The sequence below is a fragment of the Homarus americanus genome, unplaced genomic scaffold (genome assembly GCF_018991925.1).
Source record: "Homarus americanus isolate GMGI-L3 unplaced genomic scaffold, GMGI_Hamer_2.0 scaffold16712, whole genome shotgun sequence".
Classification (NCBI taxonomy): Eukaryota; Metazoa; Arthropoda; class Malacostraca; order Decapoda; family Nephropidae; genus Homarus; species Homarus americanus.
The window spans coordinates 6183288-6208047 of record NW_024757794.1 but is presented as its reverse complement, the minus strand read 5'-3'; the positions used below and the strand labels follow the sequence as shown (position 1 = coordinate 6208047).

Below are 24760 nucleotides of genomic sequence, written 5' to 3'. Positions count from 1 at the left end.
ACTGGGCTGTTCTGGAAAAAGATGCCCAAAAGAACATTCATCACCAGAGATGAAGCCTCTTTACCTGGGCATAAACCCATGAAAGACCGTCTCACTCTATTGCTTGGTGCCAATGCTTCAGGGGATTTCCGACTGAAGCCGATGCTTGTCTACCACTCTGAAAACCCCAGGGTGTTCAAGCAACAGAAAGTGGTAAGAACAAAGCTTGGAGTTTATTGGAAGTCCAACCGTAAGGCATGGGTGACAAGACAGCTCTTTAATGAATAGGCTGTTGATGTGTTTTGCCCTTCTGTCAAGAGCTACCTAACCACCAATAAACTCACTTTAAAGGCTCTTCTCATGGATAATGCTCCTGGTCATGACCCTGACCTTGCCAGAAATTTGGAGTATCAATTTGACTTTGTGAAAGTGTTGTTTTTGCCTCCAAACACTACATCAATCATACAGCCAATGGACCAGAATGTGATCAGCAACTTCAAGAAGTTGTACATGAAGAAAATGTTTAGGAGGTGTCATCAGGCAACTTCCAATGATCCTGAACTAACACTGAAATATTTCTGGAAGACACAATTCAACATCCTGGAGGCTGTAAAATTTATTGTGTCATCATGGCAAGAAGTCTCCACTAGATCCCTCAATTCTTCATGGAAAGCACTGTGGCCATCAGTAGTCCATGATTTTGAGGGATTTGAGGAAGAAACAGAGTTGGACCAGGAGATTGTGTCCATTGGTCAGTCATTGGGCCTTGAAGTGGAGGAGGAGGATGTGGAAGAGCTTGTGATGTCTCATGAGGAGGAACTTGCTCCTGATGACTTGAAGCAACTGGATGAGATGTTACAGGTAGAAGCTGACAGTGGTGAGGAGGAAATTGAAAGTGATGACCATATGTCAGCTAAACAGTTGAAAGATGTGATTTACCACTGGGAGAAGTTCAGGGAACTGGCTTCAAAGCACCCAGAAGTGGAAAAAACTGAACTAACTTTGTGTCATGTTAAGGACTCAGTGGTCTCCTTCTTTAAACATAAGTTAATGGTGAGGAGGACAGATGCCCCACAGACCACAATTGACACTTTCTTCAGTAAAAGGCAGAGGGAACAAGATGCTATCCCTCAGCCTTCCACTTCAAGAAGGAGAGAGGATGTTCATGGTGAAGAATTTGTCAGTCCAGAGGTTCCTGACATTTTCATGGAAGGTGACTCATCTTCCAAGAAGCAGTAAAATGCTTCTCCTCCACCTCCACTTCCTTCTCTTCTCCCTTCTCCTCCTCCACCTCCCACTTCAAATTCACATCATCATCATCATCCAGGAGCCTTCTACATACACACCTCAAAGTAAGTGAACTTTTCTACCTTTTTTGTTGAATTTAGGCAATTTTCGGTGAGCTGGAACCAATTACCCAAAAACCCATTGAAACAATGGTTTCGGTTAACGAGCAACCTGCTGGAACGGATTGTGCTCGTTAACCGAGGGACCACTGTACTGTTACTACTGTTTCCATAAAGGCAAAGAAACAATACAGTGTTATAGCATTAATTGTCTTTATTTTCTTTCAGGAAGAGATCTATCTACAACGTGTTGCAGAGCTTGATGAAATATCACGTCAAAGAGATGAACAACGGAAATACCATGAAGACCTAAGAAAACAACGTCTGAATGAGTTCATGGCAGGTTTCACCATTATATCCAACAAACTAAAGGAAATGTACCAGATGATAACCTTGGGTGGAGATGCTGAACTAGAATTGGTTGATTCCCTTGACCCATTCAGTGAAGGTATTGTTTTCAGGTAAGAATGGAGAAGTTTGTACTCGTCCTGGGTACAGTATAGTATAGTGTACTCTTAAAATCCAAATATCTACATAAAATAAGCCAATTATATTAAATCAAGTAATTAATGCAGGAAAAGGCTTCTTCTGGCTTGTGAAGGATTACACTGGAAGGTTTATAACCCTTAAGGCTATTAAGTATTATAACCCCAGTCTCCCTTTACTTGCTTTACTATTTTGCTGGTCATTCGTTGACCTTTCTGTCTAGTAAATAATGCTTCCTTCCAAAGAAGAGATTTATATGGGCTTTTGTTATGACAGTACAGCATTGTATATGGAATTGGAACAATATAGAGACAGAATTACCATAGGCTTTATGCTAAGATGATACTCAAAAGAGTTTCCAGTCTTTAAAAGACCTCCCCTCGTGATTATTCCTCAATCTGTAGAGTAGATAAAACCACCTATGGAAAATTGGACCTAAAGGTGAGTGCTCATATTAGGCATAGAGTTTCTTTGTTCCATAATGTAGGAAAGTATCTGGCCTGCTGAGGTGGTTATGAAAGTTTGAAGTGAAAGATGATATTATTTTCTCCACTTATACTCTGGCTTTGCAAATTAATGGGTGTTGCTTACAGGAGAGATGCTGTACTCTGAACATGTTTGAAGATACAGCTGTTGATGTGAAACTTAAACTGTAGGTTTCTTGCTGTACTTTAATTAATAGAGTAACCAATGATATTTCCCAAATTCAAAATCTAATAAAGGTTTTCCAGTCTTATACAAATATTTGATTTAATTATTATTGTTTTATCTTTTCCAGTGTCCGTCCTCCAAAGAAATCGTGGAAAAATATTACTAACTTATCTGGTGGTGAAAAGACTTTGTCATCTTTGGCACTTGTATTTGCCCTCCATTACTTCAAGCCAACGCCTCTCTATGTCATGGACGAAATTGATGCTGCGCTCGACTTCAAAAACGTATCAATTGTTGGCAATTATATTAAGGTAATGATACATTTTATTTATTTTTTATATTGTCTGTAATTAAGAATGCAAGTTGTATATTTAAAATTGGCTTAGGTAATTAAATTTATTTTTTGTTAGAAGAAAACAAAAGAACTTAGGACTTCCTACTACAGTACATACAACAGAACTTCAATTGATGAAGATACTGTACATGAACTGCCAAAGATATTTTTTACACTGTTAAGCCTTTACCAAATTGTAATCTGAGTGGCTAGAGTCAAGACTTTTAATATTTGTATTATTATGGTGATGATGAGCTTTTAGGTACTTTTAACACTTTTGCACTTACAGGTGTAGAAATGTGATTCTTGTCCTCACACAAATGGGTTGTACCATATACAGTACTCAACTTGTACTGCTGGCTCTGACAACTGCTGCATATCTCATCAAAAATCAATGTCTTTTCAGCTGTTATAATCTTTCATCCTCTCTCTCTCTCTCTTATTTTTTAAGTAGTACATGTAGTAGACATACTGGCCTTGGGAGCCAGGGGTGCACCAATTATAAATTAAGATGTACAGAAAATTATATTTTTTCTGTAAAGTATTCAGTAAATGAGTGCCTAATTAATAATACTGTAAAGATAATAATAATGATAATAATAATCGAGTCCATGTATTATGCCATTATATTTATGTATGTTGTGGATGAAGGAAAAAGAAGAGTTATATGTACAGTATGTGAAACAAATAAGGAATTTTGTACTGTAAGTGAAAATGATAAGGCTTATATGCCATATATCTAATAATAATAATAATAGCTGGACTTAATTTCTCAAAAATGTCAGTTCTTATAAAGAATTCATTAGTGCACAAAACACTACAAAGTCAAAGACTTGTGAGTAAAATGAAATACTGTAATACAATAAAAATAATAGAGGTTATGTTTTAGAAAGGATGGGCTTTTGACAGTGATGATGGGGAAGGGTCACATAATCAGATAGGTTGTAAAAATGAAATTGGGGGACTTATAGAATGATGTGATTATGTCTATAATACCTTCATGACAAGAATGTTAAGTGTGGGGTGTGGAGGTAAAAAATTGGATTGAAGGTAGTGAGTTAGTGACCCATATAATGTAGATGGGAAAGGATTTGTTGGTACAGAAAGGAACAGTAGGAGATGAATGGAATCATAGAGTAGCAGAGGGAAAGAATGTGATCGGTGTGTTAACAGGTGTGTGAAGAGTGAAAAATTATGCCAAAGAAAGCAAAACTGGGAATTCATGGTGGAATTGTTGGTGCTGTCGTGGCCCTACAAATTTGAAGCATGAGATCAAATTACAGGATGAAGAAGTGATGCAGAAATGATAGAAAAGACATACTTGAGAGCAGTGTGTGGAGTTAATAGGGGAAAAGAAAATACAATACAGTTGAACCTCGATTTACGCGGTTCGCGTTTAGTCATTTACGCGGTACTATGCCAGAACCGGGATGCCCGATTTACGCGGTAAATTTGGTCATTTACGCGGGTGAAGTATAATTTTTTTATTTACTGAAGATATTTGTTTTAGCTCATAAAATTCATACAAATTACCCGGCCAGAATATAATTTACATTGCTGGAATTCTTACAATATAATGATCATTTTAAATATAAACTTCATGGATTTTGCATTAGACATACAAATTTTAGATCTAATGTAAGAATTTTGTTTACAAAGAGCAATTATTTTATCTTGTGCAAAATATATGACGTGTATATTCAAAATATTCCTGGTCTTGCAAGGAATCCAGCAATGTCAATTATATTATCCCAGCTTTAGTCTGAGGTATTATTTATTACTATTCCTTAAAATCTAGTGTTTTCACCCAAACATTTCTCAGAGAGGGAGGAGCCAGCGAGCGTGGGAAGAGGGGGGGGGGGGAGTTGAGTCCATTATTTGAATGGACATTAACCTGGCGACTGAATTTCTCTTAAATATTAATTGTGTGTGCATACCATCATAAAATTAAGATCTTATTTTTACTACAACGTAGGTATTGTGTCGGAAAAAGTGGAGTTTGGGAGTCGGCCCGGTCTCTATTTCAATTAATCCCATATGTTCTGTTATTCCATTTATGCGTTTCTCGTTTTACGCGCTACTCCGCGGGTTCAATTGACCGCGTAAATCGGGGCATTACTGTAATTAGAAATAGATTAGAGAGTGGGAAGTACAGTAAAGGATTGGTAAGAATGCCCTTAGTGGTATAATCATGGGTAGAAGATTGAGGGATGTGGGAGAAAGGAAGTACAGTACTAGAAGTGAATGAAATGGATATCTTAAAAAGCAGTGGAGCATATGAATGATACAACAGCATGGTGTCAAGTAGTGTTGAGATGTCACAGTACAGTAGTTAAGATGGAATGAATGTAGGGGAGTGTTTTTGTTCTTGAATCTGAACATTGAGCAGCATATTTGTTGAGGGCTTCTAAGAATAAAGAAATTTTTGGTTTTGGTCTGGATAGTGAACACTGAACAATATACAGTAGTACCCCGATTTACGCGGTCAATTGAACCCACAGGGTACCGCGGAAAGTGAAAACCGCGTAAAGTGAACAACAGAACATATGGAATTAATTCCAATAGAGACTGGCCCGACCCCCAAACTCCACTTTTTCCGACACAATACCTATGTTGTAGTAAAAATAATATCTAAATTTTATGATGGTATGCTCACACGATTAATATTTAAGAGGAATACAGTCTCCAGGTTAATGTCCATTCAAATAATGGACTCAAATCCCCCTTCTTCCCAGCTCACTAGCTCCTACCTCTCTGATTAATGTTTGGGTGAAAACTCTGATTTTAACGTTTATTAATAAATAATACCTCAGACTGAAGTTAGGATAATATAATTGACATTTCTGGATTCCTTGCAGGCCAGGGAATATTTTGAATGTAAACTTCATATATTTTGCACAAAAGATAAAATATTTGCTTTGTGTAAACCAAATTATTACTTTAGATCTAAAATTTGTATGTCTAATGCAAAATCCATGATGTTTATATTCAAAATGATCATCATATTGTAAGAATTCCAGCAATGTAAATTATATTCTGGCCGGGTAATTTGTATGAATTTTATGAGCTAAAACAAATATCTTCAGTTAATAAAAAAAAAATATTCTTCACGACACTATCTGTCAATCAAAGTACCCCACCTTGCCTCCCCCTCTTCCAACCACGTGGTCAGTCCCAACCCTCCCCCACCCCCCACCAACCCTCCCTTCAAGAGAAAGAGTGGGTGAAAATACTAGATTTTAACATTTAATATTAAATAATACCTCAGATTAAAGTTAGGATAATATAATTGACATTGCTGGATTCCTTGTAAGACCAGGAATATTTTGAATATAAATATCATATATTTTGCACAAAAGATAACATATTTACTCAGAGTAAACATTATATCTAAAAATTTTATGTCTAATGCAAAATATATGATGTTTATATTCAAAATGATCATCAAATTGTAAGAATTCCAGCAATGTAAATTATATTCTGGCCAGGTAATTTGTATGAATTTTATGAGCTAAAATAAAAATCTTCAGTTAAAAAAAAAATATTCTTCACACGGTAACAGATGGTCGGTCGCCGGTCCCTCCCTCCCCCCCACCCCCCACCAACCGTCCCTACAAGATAAATGTGTGGGAATACCAGACTGTTTACCTTTTTAGTAATAAATAATAAATCAGACTAAAGTTAGGATAATATAATTGACATTGCTGGATTCCTTGTAAGACCAGGAATATTTTGAATATAAATGTCATATATTTTGCACAAAAGATAACATATTTACTCAGAGTAAACATTATATCTAAAATTTGTATGTTTAATGCAAAATCTATGATGTTTATATTCAAAATGATCATCAAATTGTAAGAATTCCAGCAATGTAAATTATATTCTGGCCGGATAATTTGTATGAATTTTATGAGCTAAATAAAAAAAATTATACTTCACCCGGGTAAAGGGGTACACCCACCGCGGAATGTGAGCATCCTGGGTTCTGGCAGGGCACCGCGTAAACGTGGAAACGCGGAATGTGGGACCGCGTAAAGTGAGGGTTGACTGTATATGGGGTTTTTACAAAAGGGAAATAACAATAGAAATAATTTTTTGGTGCATTAAGAAGGAATGTATGACAAAGTGAAGGAAGTGTCTGAATTTGCTCTTGATTCTGCCCACCAGCATTATAACAGGAAATGGCTTGAAGGAAAGGGAAGATATATAATGCACCTATTCCATGTCATTTAAGTAGAAATAGAATAAGTTGCAGAATCCTAATTAGACAACAGTTGTAAAATTGTTTTTGTAGTTAGTAATATACAGTACGTATTGATATATATCCCATACTAATGTTTTGTTTTGTTTTTCATGCAGGAACGTACAAAGAATGCCCAGTTCATTATCATCTCATTGCGGTCTCAAATGTTTGAACTGGCAGACAGACTAGTGGGTATCTACAAGACATATAATGCCACAAAATCAGTAACCATCAACCCAGCGAAGATTGTTCTAAACAACAGTGCACAGACCAGTGACAAAGCAAATGCTACCATGAACCAGACTTTAACAGCACCTCCAATTTTAGCAGAGAGTAGAGTATAATGGAAAAGGAAAAATATAAAAGGAAATTAGTTTACCTATACTTGAATATATGAAAATATATATACTGTATATGTTTTGTGAAATGTAAGAAAAACTTGTCACATTCAGTTGTTACACACTGCAGTATGTATGTTAGTCATGTATTTGCAGTGTTGTACGCGTCAATGAAAAAAGTGGCGCCACCAGCGTAAACAGTCGAGAAATTTGATGCCGTCAGCGTCGGCGTAAACAATTTCATAAATTGACGCCGTTAGCGTCAGAGTCAACACCTAGCTTCAACGAGTTTTGAGTGACATACAAATGCGGCCCCGAAATGCGTATTCTCCTGTATATGGGAGTAACATGCAAAATCAAAAAATATTCATTCATTTTTAATCATTTATTATGATTTATATTATATATCATTTTAATTATTCATTTGTTCCCTTGCAAGAATACTAGCATCTCAAAATGCTTGTCGCTCATTCTACTGCCTTGGGCCTCAAGACGTCCTTGCCCATGGGGAACATGCGCTCCACGGCAGCACTAGAGGGGATGGGGGTGTTGTATTTGATAAACAACTCCCTTATGGCCTTGTTGGGGAAGGTGTCCTTGTCGAAACTTTTTTCGAAGGTCACTGTCTTTTTCATTCCTGCGGGGGGTCTCGTACAGGACCTGGAACAATTTGTCCTCCACGTCATGGTCTTTGTCGTCTCCCTCACTGCTGCTGCTGCTCTCAGTCTCGGGCACGGACTTCTCCACCAGGCCCTTTTCCTGACGAACAAATTGACGCTCCACTCAGGTGAAAAGTTGACTGCGTCACCTGCACAAAAAATTGATGGCGTCAGCGTTAACAAAAAGTTGCCGTCGTCCATTGACGGCGTTAAAATAACTCCGCCAACGTACAACACTGTGTATTTGGTAGAAAGTGTAAATGAAACCCAGGTTGGATGGAGACTATACTGTAAAAACAAATTTTCATTGGTTGAAAAGTATAGACTTTGTTGAGTGCCTTGGAATAATTTCCATTTGCTCTGTTATAATGGCATTTTAGTATAGATTTAAGCTACAAAATTATTGCATACAATACTTGTGAACTTTAAGAAATGCGATTATAGATGATACATTTTTTTGCAAGACTGTGAAGTATGGTGAGTTGCCATTAGTTTTTGCAAAATATGGTTTTAGTATATTTTAATTTTTTCTTCTTGGTTTCTTTTCTGTAACACTACACACTTGAATGAACAGGCTGACTTTTCAGATACTGTTTACTTATGTACATTCAGGGTCAAAAGTTCATGTGAAGCAGTGAAACTGTGTCATACAAACTTGTATACCCTGTATGTGTCAGAATGAACACTTCAACTCCTGTTGTCTCATCCGTTGTGTCATATTGTCTAGCATAAAATCTTGCAGATACTTTTTGGAGCGAGTGTACCTGATAATTTCACAATCCAATAAATAACTTAAGTACCATTTGTGAGACAGTTTTGGAGACATACATTTCCAGGAACTTTACTTGATAAAAGAGAAAAGGTTTTATTGACATTGTACATAAAATTATATTGATTGCATTTTACTTTTTTCATGATAGTAAAGGAATATATGGAAGTATCAAATACAGTTTTAAGAATTTTCATTTCCATATTCTTTATTTGGGGTTTTTAATGTCTATTATCTTATTGCATAAGGAAGAACATTTTATAAGCATTTTAGCATACTAGGCATTCTAAAGGTTAAGTACAGGTATTTTCATTTGTTTGAATGTTCTTTGTAATGCAAGTAAATATAAGTGAATCATTTAATACAGGTGTACCCCGATAAACGATGCACATAGGGACCAGGAAAAGTCGTTGATTAGTGAATCAATGGTCATCGAAGCAATTAATCCCGTAGGAACATAATAAATTCAGGGGGTTTGGGACCAGCCACCCGCTGAAAACTCCCATCTACCCTTAATATACCTTTGCCTTGGACACTGTCAAGCAAGAAAATAAACCAAATGGTCTAGGGTGGCCAGTTCAAGTCTTAACTATCACAGGGTCATTTAGGCATGATTAACACAGGTCGGAAATAATGAAAAAACACGAAGTCAGAAACACATAGTAAGTGTAAACAAGAGCAAAGATAACAGGAATGGTTCAGAGCAGTGCACAGAGCCCGCTGGTGGCAAGAATTCACACCATGCCACTGCCCGCCATATTCAAAACGGCTCTGCCGGTCCTCTCCCGATCGTGGATCTCCGGGGTACACCTTACTTAGATTTTTTTATGTAATTCATGCATGGTCTGCAGTCTTTATTCTTGCAAATTTTAATGTTTTTATGCTTTATATCGTAGGGCTAATTTTTGCCAGAGTTTAACAAATTGAACATACAATTTTCTTCCATATGAATTGTAAGAAGTTAGAATCCATAATGAAGGTTTTTAGATCACAGTACATTTGTTGTTTGAATACCCTGTGATATATGGTGTAATGCAGTCGTTCCCAAACTTTTCAACTTTGCGGACTAGCGGAGAGTGAAAAAAAATCTGGACTGGTAATTGTAAATATTTTATGCTTATAATATACTGTACAAGTACATACTCCATATACAGTAGATCCTTGGCATTTTGTGAGAATGGAACCAACAATTACAGGGAAAATTCGTTTTGCGATATGTCATTCTGCAATGAGGTACGGGACCTGAGACTCAGAATATACACCTAAAGTGCATTTAAGACGTTTATTTCAGTAAACATTGGTAACAGCTCAGCAGTGAAGCTCCACTGCAATATGTTCAGGCACATACAGTATATTCTTATCTCCTAATAATCTGTATATAGCATCATAGGTGTTTATAGTTTTAACAAAATAATAAGTTAAGATAAAGTAGAGGAAACCAAAACATTCTACCCCCATGACTGACTTACTGAAAACTGAATCATCATCCGCCAGGCCACCCAGGAGTCCACTGACAATTGTTACTTTAAATATGAACTCAATTTTACCAATAACTGAGCACAGTATTAGTATTATTAATAATAACATAGTTTAAGAATATTATGTTTTACTAAGAATTATAAATAAAGTAAGCATTGGTAAAAAAAATCAGACTGTCCAATCAATCTTAAGCCACCAGTCTGTGGACCATAAATTGGGAACCACTGCTGCAACAGTCATTATTGGAGCTGGTTGGTCTTCTTCATTTAAAACATATCTTCCCATTTTATTGCTTGGCACAAATCCTAACACATTTTCTGCACCAATATCCCTTGACATTTAGTAGATTGACTTATACAGCTCCTGTCACTACCTGAGCAGTAGTTTTCCTTGTGCTACTTTAAATTTTACTGTTTAAATTCTTGTTGTCTCGATATCCACAGGGTCTGCATGTACAGTGAGAGAATGAAGTACAGTACATCACATCTGGTGCTTATCACCACCAAACTAAGTGATACGTATACTGTACTGTACTTACCGGGTATTCATACCAGCATCTCACATTCATGTACATTTGTACTTCCAGCTAACCAAGCTGAAGGGTGAGGTGAGCTTATATGATGGCCTAGCATATATTTTTTTCATCTGTTAATCTTTAACTGTCCATTCATAACCATATCTTTGTTGAAAATTTGCTGACAAATAACACTCAAAATCAAATAGATGTGAAAATTATTTGGACATCCCACCAGTGCTGATTAAAATTTTCTAAAAGTAATAGATAATTGAAAAAATACACTTTATGTGAAACATAATTAAGAGAATAAATATTGCATATGAAATAATATTTTAAAAAACTAATTAATACAGTATTTGGAAACTTGTGAGACTTTCTTGGCATAAGGATAAGGGGGGGGGGGTAGAAAATATGGAATAATACAGGTACTGAAGTCCAAGGTGGTTCCATCATCGCAAGATGAGCTTCTGTGACGTGTCTTCACAAAGGGTATTAAGTCAAAATTAACTAAATTCTTATACTTGTTTAAAACTAATTTCTGGACCAATTGTTGTAAAAATGATACAGTATTCATGTACATGAGTTTTAGTATTACAGATAGTTTTTTATTTATGAAATGGTTATGTTCCTGAGAAGCCTTTTTTAAATTCATTTCTTACTAATCATATCCCATTTTCCCCTAAACTTTCATTATAAAAACTGAGCTACAGTACATTTACATGTTTTAATAAAAAAAATTGGGTGTACTGTATACAGTGGCATTTTCTATGGACCTAACTTATTGTTCAGTTTCACTGTGTTCTGTATGCTAAAATGGAAGGACACACCAGAACTAAGGGGGGTGGACATTCAAGATATAGAAAAGTGCTTGAATGTAAGGAGATTTTTGTGGATGTCATGCTAGGTTATTTAATTTAATTTATTACACTCCAGGGGACAACAAGCCTAGTCACAAGACATGCGGTCAGACACTATACAGTGGTACTCTTGTCTTGCAGGACACGCTATGGCTTGTGATATGGAGACATCGATATGAGTTGAAGACAGTGGGATTTAGCACCCATCAAAGCATGGGTAGAGTACAAAAATTATATCTTGATTATTATGTATAAGTAGGTGGTGACATACAGAGGTTAGGGACTCTTCCTGTGGTAGGAGGTCCCTTTGGGACATTTACAAAGTTTACAAGAAGATAAGTGCAGATCATCCTCAACCTCAGATACTTGCCAAATAGGTCTGTATCCTAACCTAATACGAGCCGAGACAACATTATGTCTGCGGACCAAAAGTCCACGTCAACAATACTTGCATGGATACAGAAAAAAAGTGATCATAATGTTGGATATACTCTCAGCCCGTTCACTATCTTTCCGATGGATTATAGGGAGAAGAGTGGCTGAATGTATTCTCTCTCAGTAGAAGAGGAGGGAGGGTGTAGCCCCAGCACCAGGGAGGGCCAGTCCGCAGGCATTCTTCGCGAGACAGTGAACAGTGTCATTGTTACTCCAACATGAGATGAAACCCACAAAAATGTATGAAAAGAGAATTATCATGGACTAATTAAAGGGAGGCATAATATAGGCTTAGAGGAGGAGAGGGCAGATTGAGAATCAAATGATTATACCGTTAAATCTCCTCTGAAGGTGATCAACTGCATCCACAAGTCCATGTAATTCACTGTAGGTTGAGCTCAACCAGTTTAGAAGTCTAGGGCCATCCCAACCTCCTGCCGTTGGGTCCACATCCAGTGAGAAGAGAGCACACCCTGCACTCCTGTCTGCCTGTAGAGAACCGTCGTTGTATAGATGGTGTACGGCAGGGACAGAGGTAGAGACTGTATGGTCTCCAGAGCTAATTGTGTCTGAAGTAGAAGAGGGTCTGCCTTTGTGGTGTGAGTAAAGGTGACTGCTGGACAGGGAATCCACCAGGGTGGAGGACCGTGATCAACCTCTGCTACTAGCACATCAATATCGAGGTTCTGAAGCATAGAACAAATTATTTTAATGAGGGTGAGACCACCTGGCCGAAGTAGAGGCCGAGGTGAATTTGGGTCAAGTGAGGTTCTAATGACATGAGAATAATGGGGGGAAGGTGGGGATAATGAAGACATTTGACATTGAAGTACAGACATCCCCGCGTTACGGAAGGGTTGCGTCCCTGGAAAATTGACCGTAACGCGAAACCTATTTTCTCATTGACTTACATTATAAAACTGGAGATGCGTTCCTAAGGATTTTTTTTGGCCCCCAAAAAGTAATTCAAGCACTTTTACGAATGAAAATAAACATTTATAAACACATACAATACAGTCCATAAAATAATTTATGATATACATGTAATATGAAGAGAAATACTGTACAGATGGAGTAAATAAAAATATTGTACTGTACTCACCACAAAAGATGTTGACTGCTGTATGAGGATAGGTGGTGCAAAGGGAGTTATTGGGAGGGAGAGGGAGAGGCATACTCTCTTCTGCCCTGCCCTGTAAATCATCATCTGCTTTAGGCTTGTTCCCACTGTTGAAGTAGCAAGACCTAATGTTTTTGCAATCTGGCTAAGTTTCCTCCAGCATCAAACCTTCTTAAAACTTCAAGTTTAATATCCAATGTAATGCCTTTGCGGCTTCTTTTTGCACTATGTGGTCCCTTCCACTTGATGGCTTCTTTCCAGTATCTTAAATAAGGGTAATGCACTGTACTGTACTTACTGTATGTTTGTAAAGTTAAATCCAACTGCTGAGGGCGAGAAACATGCACGCACACTGGATGTAAACAATGGAGTGACTCCGCGTGGTGACGCCACGCTTGGCAGTAGCAAACACCAAGAAATCCACACCAAGCAAATTATAATTAAAAAAATATATATATATTTTATATAGTGATTTTTTTTTTATCATTATTATTTTTTTATTTACCCCAATTTCCGTAAGGGCGGATTTACGGGCCGTATCGTGAAATTATTGATCATAATTTACAAATTCCGTAAGAGTGAAATTCCGCAACCCGGGGTTCCGTAACGCGCGGGGATGCCTGCGGTAGACATTAGCATATTTTCTCTCAACAAGGAAAGGGAGATTGAGTTCAGTTTGCATGTTGACTAAACTGGTGGAGGAGGGACAACCCAGGATAAATCTCATGACTTTATTTTGAAAATTTTCAAGGGGATCTAGGGATTTTTTGGGGAGTTGACAGAGGGCAGGAGAAAGGTAGTCGACAACAGATTGGATAAACATGATGTAAACAGTTCTGGCTACAGGTATAGAAATCCCAGCATCATTGTTGGTGAGCCACATGAAAGGGGTTAGATGCTGTAGCAGTCGTTCTATGAGGTCCCGGACGATGGATTGGACGTGTCGTACAAGTGTAGCTGGATTAATCCATATAAGTGCACCCAGGTAGATGTACTACATTCACGGAAGGATAACACAATCTCCCACAATTAATTCTGGAAGTGTCCCCGGGTTATGAGGAGAGAAGACCCTACTCTTGTCTGGGGAGAGGATAAGACCAATAGCAGTAGGCGACGCTGAGGAGGTGTTGAAGATCCTCCGGCTACTCAGAGTGAATGCAGACATCATCTGCGTAACAGGTAACTGTGGTACCGTGAATATCAGGAAGAAGAGAAAGTAGACAATGCATAAGGAATTAAAAAGAAAGGGGCTAAGAACACCACCCTGTGGAGTACTGAGATTGAAGTCTTTGGTAGAGCTACATGCCTTCTTAAAGAAGACACGGGAGGTTCTCTTCCGGAGGTATCCACGAATCCATCTTAAGAAATTACCTTTAACGCTGAAGTCTACTAACTCATCTAAGATAATATCTATTTGTAACCTCAAAGGCACTTTTAAGGTCGATGAAGGCGACGACACTGTCATGCTAGGTTGTGTGAAATGACTCAAAAGCCATATTGATATTTAGGCCTATGTATACATGTGAAAGGGGATTACTGTTTCAAAGCAGAACACATTTATTACAATAGTAATAGTATGGATGAAGAGCATTTGCTGTGTTCTTTATTGTGACCACCCTTCATTACAGTAGGGAAATGCTTATGTCAAGTGTCATTTAAGAATTTCACACAACCAAAAACTTTACAAGGTGACACCAAACACATGTGGCAGCGGTTCAAACAGTAGTGTGCTTAAGATGGTCACTCAAGTATGTCAAGCCAGGGATAATGGCATGATGTGCCCCGGGAGACTGATGACACTGAAAGTTAGGATAATCTACACCTGAGTGGCACTCAGTTACACATCTAAAGTCTAAATAAACCAAGTCTACCCACGTGCATGGGTTATTTATTGTGACGTCGTTGGCCAAGGCAGATATTCTTGCCATATTTCCTGATTTTCTCATCAACTTAGCATACTATCTTTCAGTCAGCCACTTGAACTTCTCATGTAATCATTATTTTTATAATATTCCTATTCTTATTATTCAAAATTTATCATTATTGACACTCCTCTTCTTCCTCTCTTTATTATTATTTATACTCTTATGATTTTGCTGCCAGTATCAGTATAAAAGCAATTAAGTAATCATAAGCATATGGGCTAGCTATTTAATGGAGGGGGGCAGAAGGAATACAAGAATTAAATAAAATAAAATAGTTTCAGAAAATAATAATAAAAAAATTATGATAATTATCATCATTCTCTCTCCCCAAACTATTACAGTAAATCAGTGAATACAAGTATATATGTGTAGAGGTTTTCAATTTATCAATATGACCACAAGATATATTGTGGGGTACGGGTTGTTTGGTTCACACTCAGGATGGGATGGAGAAAGGAAACTCACAATGTGCTCTCTATACATGTTATATTGGATGTACACTGCAGCTTGGTGCTGGGAAGTGGCAGCGTGGTTACAAGCGTGATGGAGAGAGAGCTGGTTGTGAGGATGCTCAGAGGAGGACAGCTTGTGGGTCGCCATGCTCGCCGGCAGGAGCGAGGGCTGCCAGGCAGCGGCGGAGGAGGTGGTGTAGCTTGCTGCGGCTGTAGCTAGAAGAAGAAGAGTCACCACGAGGTCAGGTCTTAAATAGCGGGGATAGGCGTGGCTTAGTAGTTGACCTCCGTGATGTATGGCGGCGCTGGTTGACCCAGACCACGAGGCATACACTGGGGAATTCGCGGGGTCGGCTACTCAGCGACAAACAGCATTTGTAGGGGAGAAATCCACTACAATACTCCCCCTTTCCCTCCAGGCGGTGTAGGAGACTTGTTGTCTGCAGGGTTGCATGGCACATGTGAGGCAGAATGGGCGGTGCATGCCACATGTGAGCCATAACGGCGATGGCGTGGATGAACTGGCCGCTAGAGGAGACAACTGTCTAGATATACAATATCTGTGGGAGTAGAGAGGGAGAAAAAGGGTGTGTGGAGGCGATGAATGTTGTGCTTCCCTTACAGCAGGTACAGAGTCGTCAGATGCGCCTGCTGGGGTGTGTGGGCCTGGGTCAGGAGCAGGGACTGCGTCAGCAGAAGCGGATGAGGGCTCGTTGTACTGCGCACATCATTGTCATTCCTAAAAACCCCATTTAATTCATATTACGCTATATAACATTCAAATGCACCGCGCTTGTAGAACCTCAGAAAAAGGGAAACATTGATAAAGGACAACTCACCTACTCAATGTTCCTAGACCATGTGTTGTATTGTACCCAGGTACAGTTATATTATATTAAGTGTATGTATTCATAGCATTAAGGAGAACTCAGGGTATGCATAAGATGAATGTTAAAGTCCAGTTGAGCCGGACTAGTGTACTGTAAGACTAAGTGTGGATCAGGTTTGAAGGTCATACTATTTACGTCTGTGAGCGTGTAGCGAACATAACTTCCACAGATATCATATGAAAATACATGAGAACAATGATCTGGAAAAAGGATAAATGTATCAGAACTATGTGAGGTGTTGGAAGTGATCCAGAAACTATACTTGAAAGGAAATATCTTGTATGCGTCGGTATGAACTTAATACACCTTGTATCCTCACGTGACATATACCCACGACAGGTACAGTGATCAGAGAATCTTATGTCTGTGTTCAAGTAGTGCAATGTGTGAGAGGAGGATCCCTCATTACAGTTTTAAGTGAAGTTGATACACCCCCGCCATGAACATTCAGCCTTTGTTTCAAGGTGCGTCATGTACCCGCCTCAGATGCCACGTTGATATTATAACCCCATGAATTTACCCAAGAACTAGCAAACCAAGACCTTACCTTAGTGTGTAATTTAGGATTAAAATATGTGTTTATAAGGCATGAGTGACAATATACCGAAAAGTGTTCAGGTGAGAACCATAAGAAACCAAAGTGAAAATTAAGGATTGGAAACTGTAGGCCTACGTGACGAGGAGCGGCGGGGCAATTCCCTCAGTCTTCCTCGTTCTACCGTCACCTCAGGTCATTGTCCTAGCGGGCTATGTCCCGCCCTATAATTAAGGTTGATAAATAGAAGTTATTACAGTTTAAAGCTTTGCCGGATATATAAGTGTAATAGGAATGTGTTAAGGGGTGGGATAACCGCCCGTCAGGCATTATTTCTCAGTCTTCCTCGTTCTACCGTCACCTCAGGTTCCATGCGGTCGGAGTACCTTGCCGCCCGGCCGCCATTATCCCTTTGAGCGTCACAACAGGTGGGGACTACTCCCCGCTATACCAATCCACTGTGAACCTGTGGATTTCCAGCGCACCACTCCAAATGAATAGTCACAAATAAGGAGACCGTGAGAAACTCTGCGGTCGTCACTTGGAGCGACCTATAATACCAGGCGTAGAAATAGTGCTGGTATGTCTCTAGGTGAAGCCCTCGTCTTTACCCACCGAGGGCGGTGTGCGAACGAGGTGCCTGTTGTGTATACCTAAAAGTCACAAGGAGTCCCATACTTGCAGGTATGGAGTGTAACATGTGTGTTGAGATGGTGCTACTATGTATGATAACCGACAGTGCTAGATTCCACACAGGTGGAGCAGTCTGATGTGTTAAGGGATATTGTAAGAAGGAATAACCGAGGTAAGGTGGTCACAGATTGTTATGCAATAAGTAGGTGGATGACACGCCATCAATGTAAGAGCCTGGGGCCCATCTGGGTAACCACATTTCCGTTGTTCTTCTGAGGAAGGCCAATTCATGTATATGTTTTTTTACCAGTATGTTTTATAAGGAATAAATCAATTAAGACATGTTATGGTTTCACCCTTCTTTACCCTTATCGATCAGGTCAATGGAAAACCTAACCCAATGCCTAGTCTACTCTGCACGCTACCTAACGAGCTACACGCTGTCCAGAGGGGGTCTGGTGGCAGCTACCCTTAGAAGTTAAGATTAGAGTTAAGTCATCCCCTTAGACTTAGTGACCCCAGAATCTGGCAGTATATCGTGACAGCAGCTGGGTCCACGACAGCAGCAGGGTGCAGGACAGTAGCAGGGAGTACCTGAGGGAGAAAAGAGGGGTGTTTTGGTCCGCACTCAGGCACATGGGCTGCGTCGGGAGCAGGGGCTGCATCGGGAGGAGCGGCAGGGGGTACTGCTGGGCCGGGGGCGGCATCTGAGGCAGGACGGGTGTGCTGGGGTCGGTAGGACGTGATGCTTGAGGCAGGAAGAGGAGCTGGTGTCTGCTTAGAGAAGCAGTTGTGCTCTAGGGTGTCTAACCTGCGGTTTAGAGACACTAGCTGTAGAGCCGATGAGAGCTGCTTCTGGGTGGATAAGCCAGTCTTCCATGTTGCTTGAAGACTGGGAGCGTGATCTGTTTCTCCTCCATCCTGTGTGAGTGCGAATCTCCGGGGGTCACCATTTGTGGGGTACGTGATGTTTGGGTTCACACTCAGGATGGGATGGAGAAAGGAAACTCACAATGTGGTCTCTGTATACATGTTGTTTTGGATGTACAATGCAGCTTGGTGCTGGGAAATGGCAGTGTGGTTACAAGCGTGATGTAGAGAGAGCTGGTTGGTGAGGGTGCTCAGAGGAGGACCAGCTTGTGGGTCGCCATACTCGCCGGCGGGAGCGAGGGCCGCCAGGCAACGGCGGAGGAGGTGCTGTTGCTTGCTGCGGCTGTAGCTAGAAGAAGAGGAGTCACCACGAGGTCAGGTCTTAAATAGCGGGGGTAGGCGTGGCTTAGTAGTTGACCTCCGTGATGTATGGCGGCGCTGGTTGACCCAGACCATGAGGCATACACTGGGGAATTCGCGGAGTCGGCTACTCAGCGACAAACAGCGTTTGTAGGGGAGAAATCCACTACAATATTACAGATGACTAGGCTATACAACAGTTTTAACTTTCAAGCAACAAATAGGTACTTGTCTCTCCACCTCCTGTTTCCTGGCCAAAAGTTAGACTTTAGGGAATTCAAATTTAAACCTGCCAACAGCTCTCAAGTATTGCCCTGTAGCGTATTGTAAGTGACCAGTTGTCAAATTTATCTTTGTGTTTGTCTATTTTTCTCTTTGTTAGGCTCACATACATACGTACACATAGGAGATCTCGCACTACGGATGGAGGTGAGAAGGGAAACTCACAATGGCGTTTTCTATATATATATATATATATATATATATATATATATATATATATATATATATATATATATATATATATATATATATATATATATATTGTATGTACAATGCAGTGCTAGGGAGTTGCTGTGTGGTGAGGAGCTTGTTGAGAGGAGGTCTTGTCTGTTTGAGAGCGTTGGGTAGAATGACCTTCCGATCCGATGGGATGGAGAGAAGAGAGCCTATTGGCTCAGGAAGATGGAAGACGGTGTAGGAGGAAGGTAAAGGTTGAGAAGTGGGAAATAAAGAGGGAGATTGATAGCAGGTGGGCTTGTAGTGGATTCCTCCCCTACAAACGCTGTTTGTCGCTGAGTAGCTGACCCCGTGAATTCCCCAGTGTATGCCTCGTGGTCTAGGTCAACCAGCGCCGCCTTACATAACGGAGGTCAACTATTAAGCCACGCCTACCTCTGCTATATAAGACCTCACCTCGTGGTGACCTACCCCTTTTCTACCTACACCAACCAGCAAGCAACACCTCCTCCTCCTGCCTGGCGGCCCTCGCTCCCGCTGGTGACCATGGCGACCCACAAGCTGTTCCTCCTCTGAGCACCCTCACCAACCAGCTCTCTCTACATCACGCTTGGACTCACGCTGCTACCCACCAGCACCAAGCTGCATTGTACATCCAAGACAATATGTATACAGAGAGCACATTGTGAGTTTCCTTTCTCCATCCCATCCTGAGTGTGAACCAAATAACCCGTACCCCACAAATGGTGATCCCCGGAGATTCACACTAACACAGGATAGAGGAGAAACCGATCACTCTCCCAGTCTTCAAGCAACATGGAAGACTGGCTTATCCACCTAGAAGCAGCTCTCATCGGCTCTACAGCTACTGTCTCTACACCGCAGGTTAGACACCCTAGAGCAGCACTGCTTCTCTAAGCAGACACCAGCTACTCTTCCTGCCCCAAGCACCACGTCCTACCGACCCCAGCAGGCGCATCTGGTGACTCTGTACCTGCTGAGAGGGAAGCACAGCATTCGTCGCCCCCACACACCGTTTTTTTTCCCTCAGGCACTCCCTGCTACTGTCCTGCACCCTGATGCTGTCGTGGACCCTGCTGCTGTTGTAGAATCTGCTCCTATCATAGACCCTCCTGACGTCACCCCTGACCCAGTCATCCCAGCCAGTGACGATGATGACGCTGCCCCTGCAGCGACAGAAGCACAACATTCATCGCCCCCACACACCCTTTTTCTCCCTCTCTTCTCCCACAGATCTTGTGTGCCTAGACAGTTGTCTCCCCTAGCGGCCGGCTCATCCACGCCCGCGCCGTTATGTCTCACATGTGGCATGCACCGCCCATTCTGCCTCACATGTGCCATGCAACCCTGCAGACAACAAGTCTCCTACACCGCCTGGAGGGAAGGGGGGAGTATTGTAGTGGATTCCTCCCCTACAAACGCTGTTTGTCACTGAGTAGCCGACCCCGCGAATTCCCCAGTGTATGCCTCGTGGTCTAGGTCAACCAGCGCCGCCTTACATGACGGAGGTCAACTATTAAGCCACGCCTACCTCCGCTATATAAGACCTGACCTCGTGGTCACCTACCTCTCTTTCTACCTACAGCCAGTCTATCAAGGAACACCACCTCTGCTCCTGCCTGGCAGCCCTCGCTACCGCCGGCGAGCATGGCGTCCCACAAGCTGGTCCTCCTCTGAGCATCCTCACCAACCAGCTCTCTCTACATCACGCTTGTAACCACACTGCCACTTCCCAGCTCCAAGCTGCACTGTACATCCAATACAATATGTATACAGAGAGCACATTGTGAGTTTCCTTTCTCCATCCCATCCTGAGTGTGAACCCAATAACCCGTACCCCACAATACCACTACGGCCAGCTGGTAACTGAGCTCTCACCCCGGACCAGTGACCATCCCCCGAGCTGCCGGCCAGATGACGTCATGTGCAGTGAAGGGCAAATTTTTGACTCAAAGTGGGTTGACTTGGTATAATTAGACTTTGTACATCATTAACTGGTCAAACTTTACTCCAGTAGTTGGGCATAAACTATGTATGTTACATTCACTGATCACAAGAACAGATAAGGAAGTAGTATAGTTAGAAATTTAACATTAAGAATTCATAGCTAAAATAAAATATTTTAAAGGAGAAGAGAACGTTTGCATTGTACAGTACATGTGGGTGTCCATGGCAGATAACTGCTGATAACAACCGTGTGATCAGGGGTATGATAACAAAGGTAAACGTTGTCTCTTCCTTTAATCTTGGCATTTCCTGCTGAGTAGATCACCTCTGCTGTCATGATATCAGTTACATATTTTTTGTGTAGTTTTATGAAGATGCAGTACTATTTTCCTTTACCCTTTACATGCATAAAATTTAGGTTAGTACTGTACAGTATGTTGAAGTAAACTAGTCAGTCCATAATTAGAATAATTCCCCAATGATAACTCCATTTTCCAAGCACTAATCTTAATTAAATTTTAGGAGGAGGATGCTTTTAGACGAAGGTTTATTTTACTTTAACAAGGAATGGTTAAATGTTTTGGTCACTGATACCAAAAGAAAAACAGTGATTTCGGTATGATGATTTCTAATTTCATACACCAATCATGAAACTTCATTGGGATATTGTCGTATTGCAGAGAAAGACCTGCATTAATTACGGGGTTAAAGGAGTTTCATATACAAGTCACCAAAGCAAAAAGAATAATTTCGTAATCACCACCGCAACATGAAGATCAGTGCAAGGAATTTTACTGAAGAATATTTTCCTTTGACAAATGAAATGAGAAAGAGGCTTATTTCAGTGCAGGTGTAAAGACAGATGGTTATTTGGAAGAAGTGTATCTGGGGGCTGGGACATGTTGGATAGATGTTTGGTTGTTTGAGAGGTTTTTGATTGTTTGAAAGATATAAGGATATTTGAGAGCCTGCGCCTCGTGGTCTAGGTCGGCAACCAGCGCCGCCTAACAAGGCGGAGGTCAACTGTCAAGCCACGCCTAACCCCGCTATATAAGACCTCACGTGGCCGTGACCTACCTCTTTCTTCTAGCTCAGCCGCAGCAAGCAACACTTCCTTCTTCTACCTGCAGCCACCAGCAAGCAACACCTCCACTCCTGCCTGGTGGCTCCCCCTCTCGCCGGCGACTATGGCGCTCCACAAGCTGCGTGTTGTAGTGGAATTCTCCCCTACAAACGCTGTTTGTCGCTGCCTAGCCGACCCCACCAATTCCCCAGTGTATGCCTCGTGGTCTAGGTCAACCAGCGCCGCCATACACCACGGAGCGGGGGTCAACTGCTAAGCCACCCCTACCCCCGCTATTTAAGACCTGACCTCGTGGTGATCTCTCTCTTTCTACCTACACCAACCAGCCAGCAACACCTCCGCCTGCCTGGCGGTCCTCGCTCCTCCGCCTGCCTGGCGGTCCTCTCTCCCGCTGGCGAGCATGGCGACCCACAAGCTGTCCTTCTCTGAGCGTCCTCACCAACCAGCTCTCTCTACATCACGCTTGTAACCATGCTGCCTTCCCAGCACCAAGCTGCATTGTACATCCAATACAACATGTATATAGAGAGCACATCGTGAGTTTCCTTTCTCCATTCCATCCTGAGTGTGAACCAAACATCTCATACCCCACAAATGGTAACCCCGGAGTGACCATTTGTGGGGTATATTAGGTTTGAGATGAAAAACAGCAGAACCAGGCGGCCAGCTATCTTTGCTGACGCTTGGACACGCTGCAATTCCCAGTCTCCTCTGAGCACCCTCACCAACCAGCTCTCTCTATTCCACGCTTGGACCCACGCTGCCACTCCCCAGCACCAAGCTGCATTGTACTGTGGGGTATGGGTGGTTTGTTCGGACTCAGGATGGGATGGAGAAAGGAAACTCACAATGTACTCTCTGTATACATATTGTATTGGATGTACAATGCAGCTTGGTGCTGGGAAGGCAGCATGGTTACAAGCGTGATGTAGAGAGAGCTGGTTGGTGAGGGTGCTCAGAGGAGGACAGCTTGTGGGTCGCCATGCTCGCCTGCGGGAGCAAGGACCGCCAGGCAAGCGGAGGAGGTGTTGCTGTCTGGTTGGTGTAGGTAGAAAGTCGGGTTGTCACCACGAGGTCAGGTCTTAAATTGCGGAGGTAGGCGTTGCTTAGTAGTTGACCTCCGTCATGTAAAGTGGCGCTGGTTGACCCAGACCACGAGGCATACACAGGGGAATTCGTGGGGTCGGCTACTCAGCGACAAACAGCGTTTGTAGGGGAGAATTCCACTACAGTACATCCAATACAGTATGTATACAGAGAGCACATTGTGAGTTTCCTTTCTCCAACCCATCCTGAGTGTGAACCAATATCTCATAACCTCACAGTACGCCCCAGATGCATCCTCTTACACTTCGTGACATTGAATCTCAGCAGCCATTTCTTCGACCATTCTTGGAGCCCACAGAGGTCCTTCTGCAGCTCTTCACAGTCCGCTTGGTTCATGATTTCCCGAAATAACTTGGCGTCATCGGCAAACATTTGTATGGAGGAGTGTACAACGTCAGGCATGTCATTTATGAAACAAACAAACAACAGCGGGCCCAATACACTACCCTGTGGTACCCCGCTTGTGACAGATACTGATGATGATTTCGTGACATTAATCACCACACACTGCTTGCGATCATGTAGAAAGTTTTCTATTCACGCTAGGACAATTCCCCGAATTCCGTACCCTTCCAGTTTGATTTTCAGCCTTTCGTGGGGTACACCGTCTTAAGCCTTGGCAAAATCTAGGTAAATAATGTCTATATTACCACCCCGTTCCAGAATATGGGTCCAAATATCCAATACCTTAAGCAATTGTGTTAAGCAAGAGCGCCCCGGCATAAAACCGTGTTGGCAATCCTTTACAAGGTTGTTTCGTAGTAGATGTTCCATCGCCGCATCTCTGATAATACTCTCAAGTACTGAACATATTCTGCTGGTCAGGCTCACCGGTCTACAGTTGTTCGTGGAGTGACGATCGCCCGTCTTGAAGATAGGACTCACATAAGCCACTTTCCATTCACTGGGGACCTTTTGTTCATCCAGGCATTTACAAAACATGATCTTCAGGGGCTCGGCAAGCTCGTTGCTCAACTCTCTTAGCACTCTAGGATGCACCATGTCCGGGCCGGGACTCTTATGAACCTTTAGCTTTGACAGTTTATTTTTAATACCATCTTTTATGAACACAATGTGGGTCGATGCTAGTTCTCTAGGATCTAGGACTAGGTTAAGCAGTCGTATCAGGGGAACTGGTTCGGTACTGTTTTAGGGAACGTAAGCACGTGTGTGTGTGTGTGTGTGCGTGCGTGCATGTGTAAAGAATTTTACAGTGTCTGAACCCAAATAATAAAAAATTAAGGCGCAGTGATAGTGAGCT

At 41.5% G+C, this 24760-nt stretch overlaps 1 protein-coding gene across 1 annotated transcript in view; it reads left to right on the top strand.

The window, feature by feature from the left end:
- LOC121857678 (structural maintenance of chromosomes protein 4-like) overlaps positions 1-9804 on the top strand; it is a 37380-nt gene extending 27576 nt beyond the window's left edge. Inside the window, exons 7-9 of the mRNA XM_042353740.1 lie at positions 1554-1786; positions 2590-2773; positions 7159-9804. Coding sequence (XP_042209674.1) covers positions 1554-1786; positions 2590-2773; positions 7159-7386 — 645 coding nt within the window. The 3' untranslated portion in view covers positions 7387-9804. The remainder of the gene's footprint in view (positions 1-1553; positions 1787-2589; positions 2774-7158) is intronic.
- The last annotated feature ends 14956 nt before the right edge of the window (positions 9805-24760 follow it).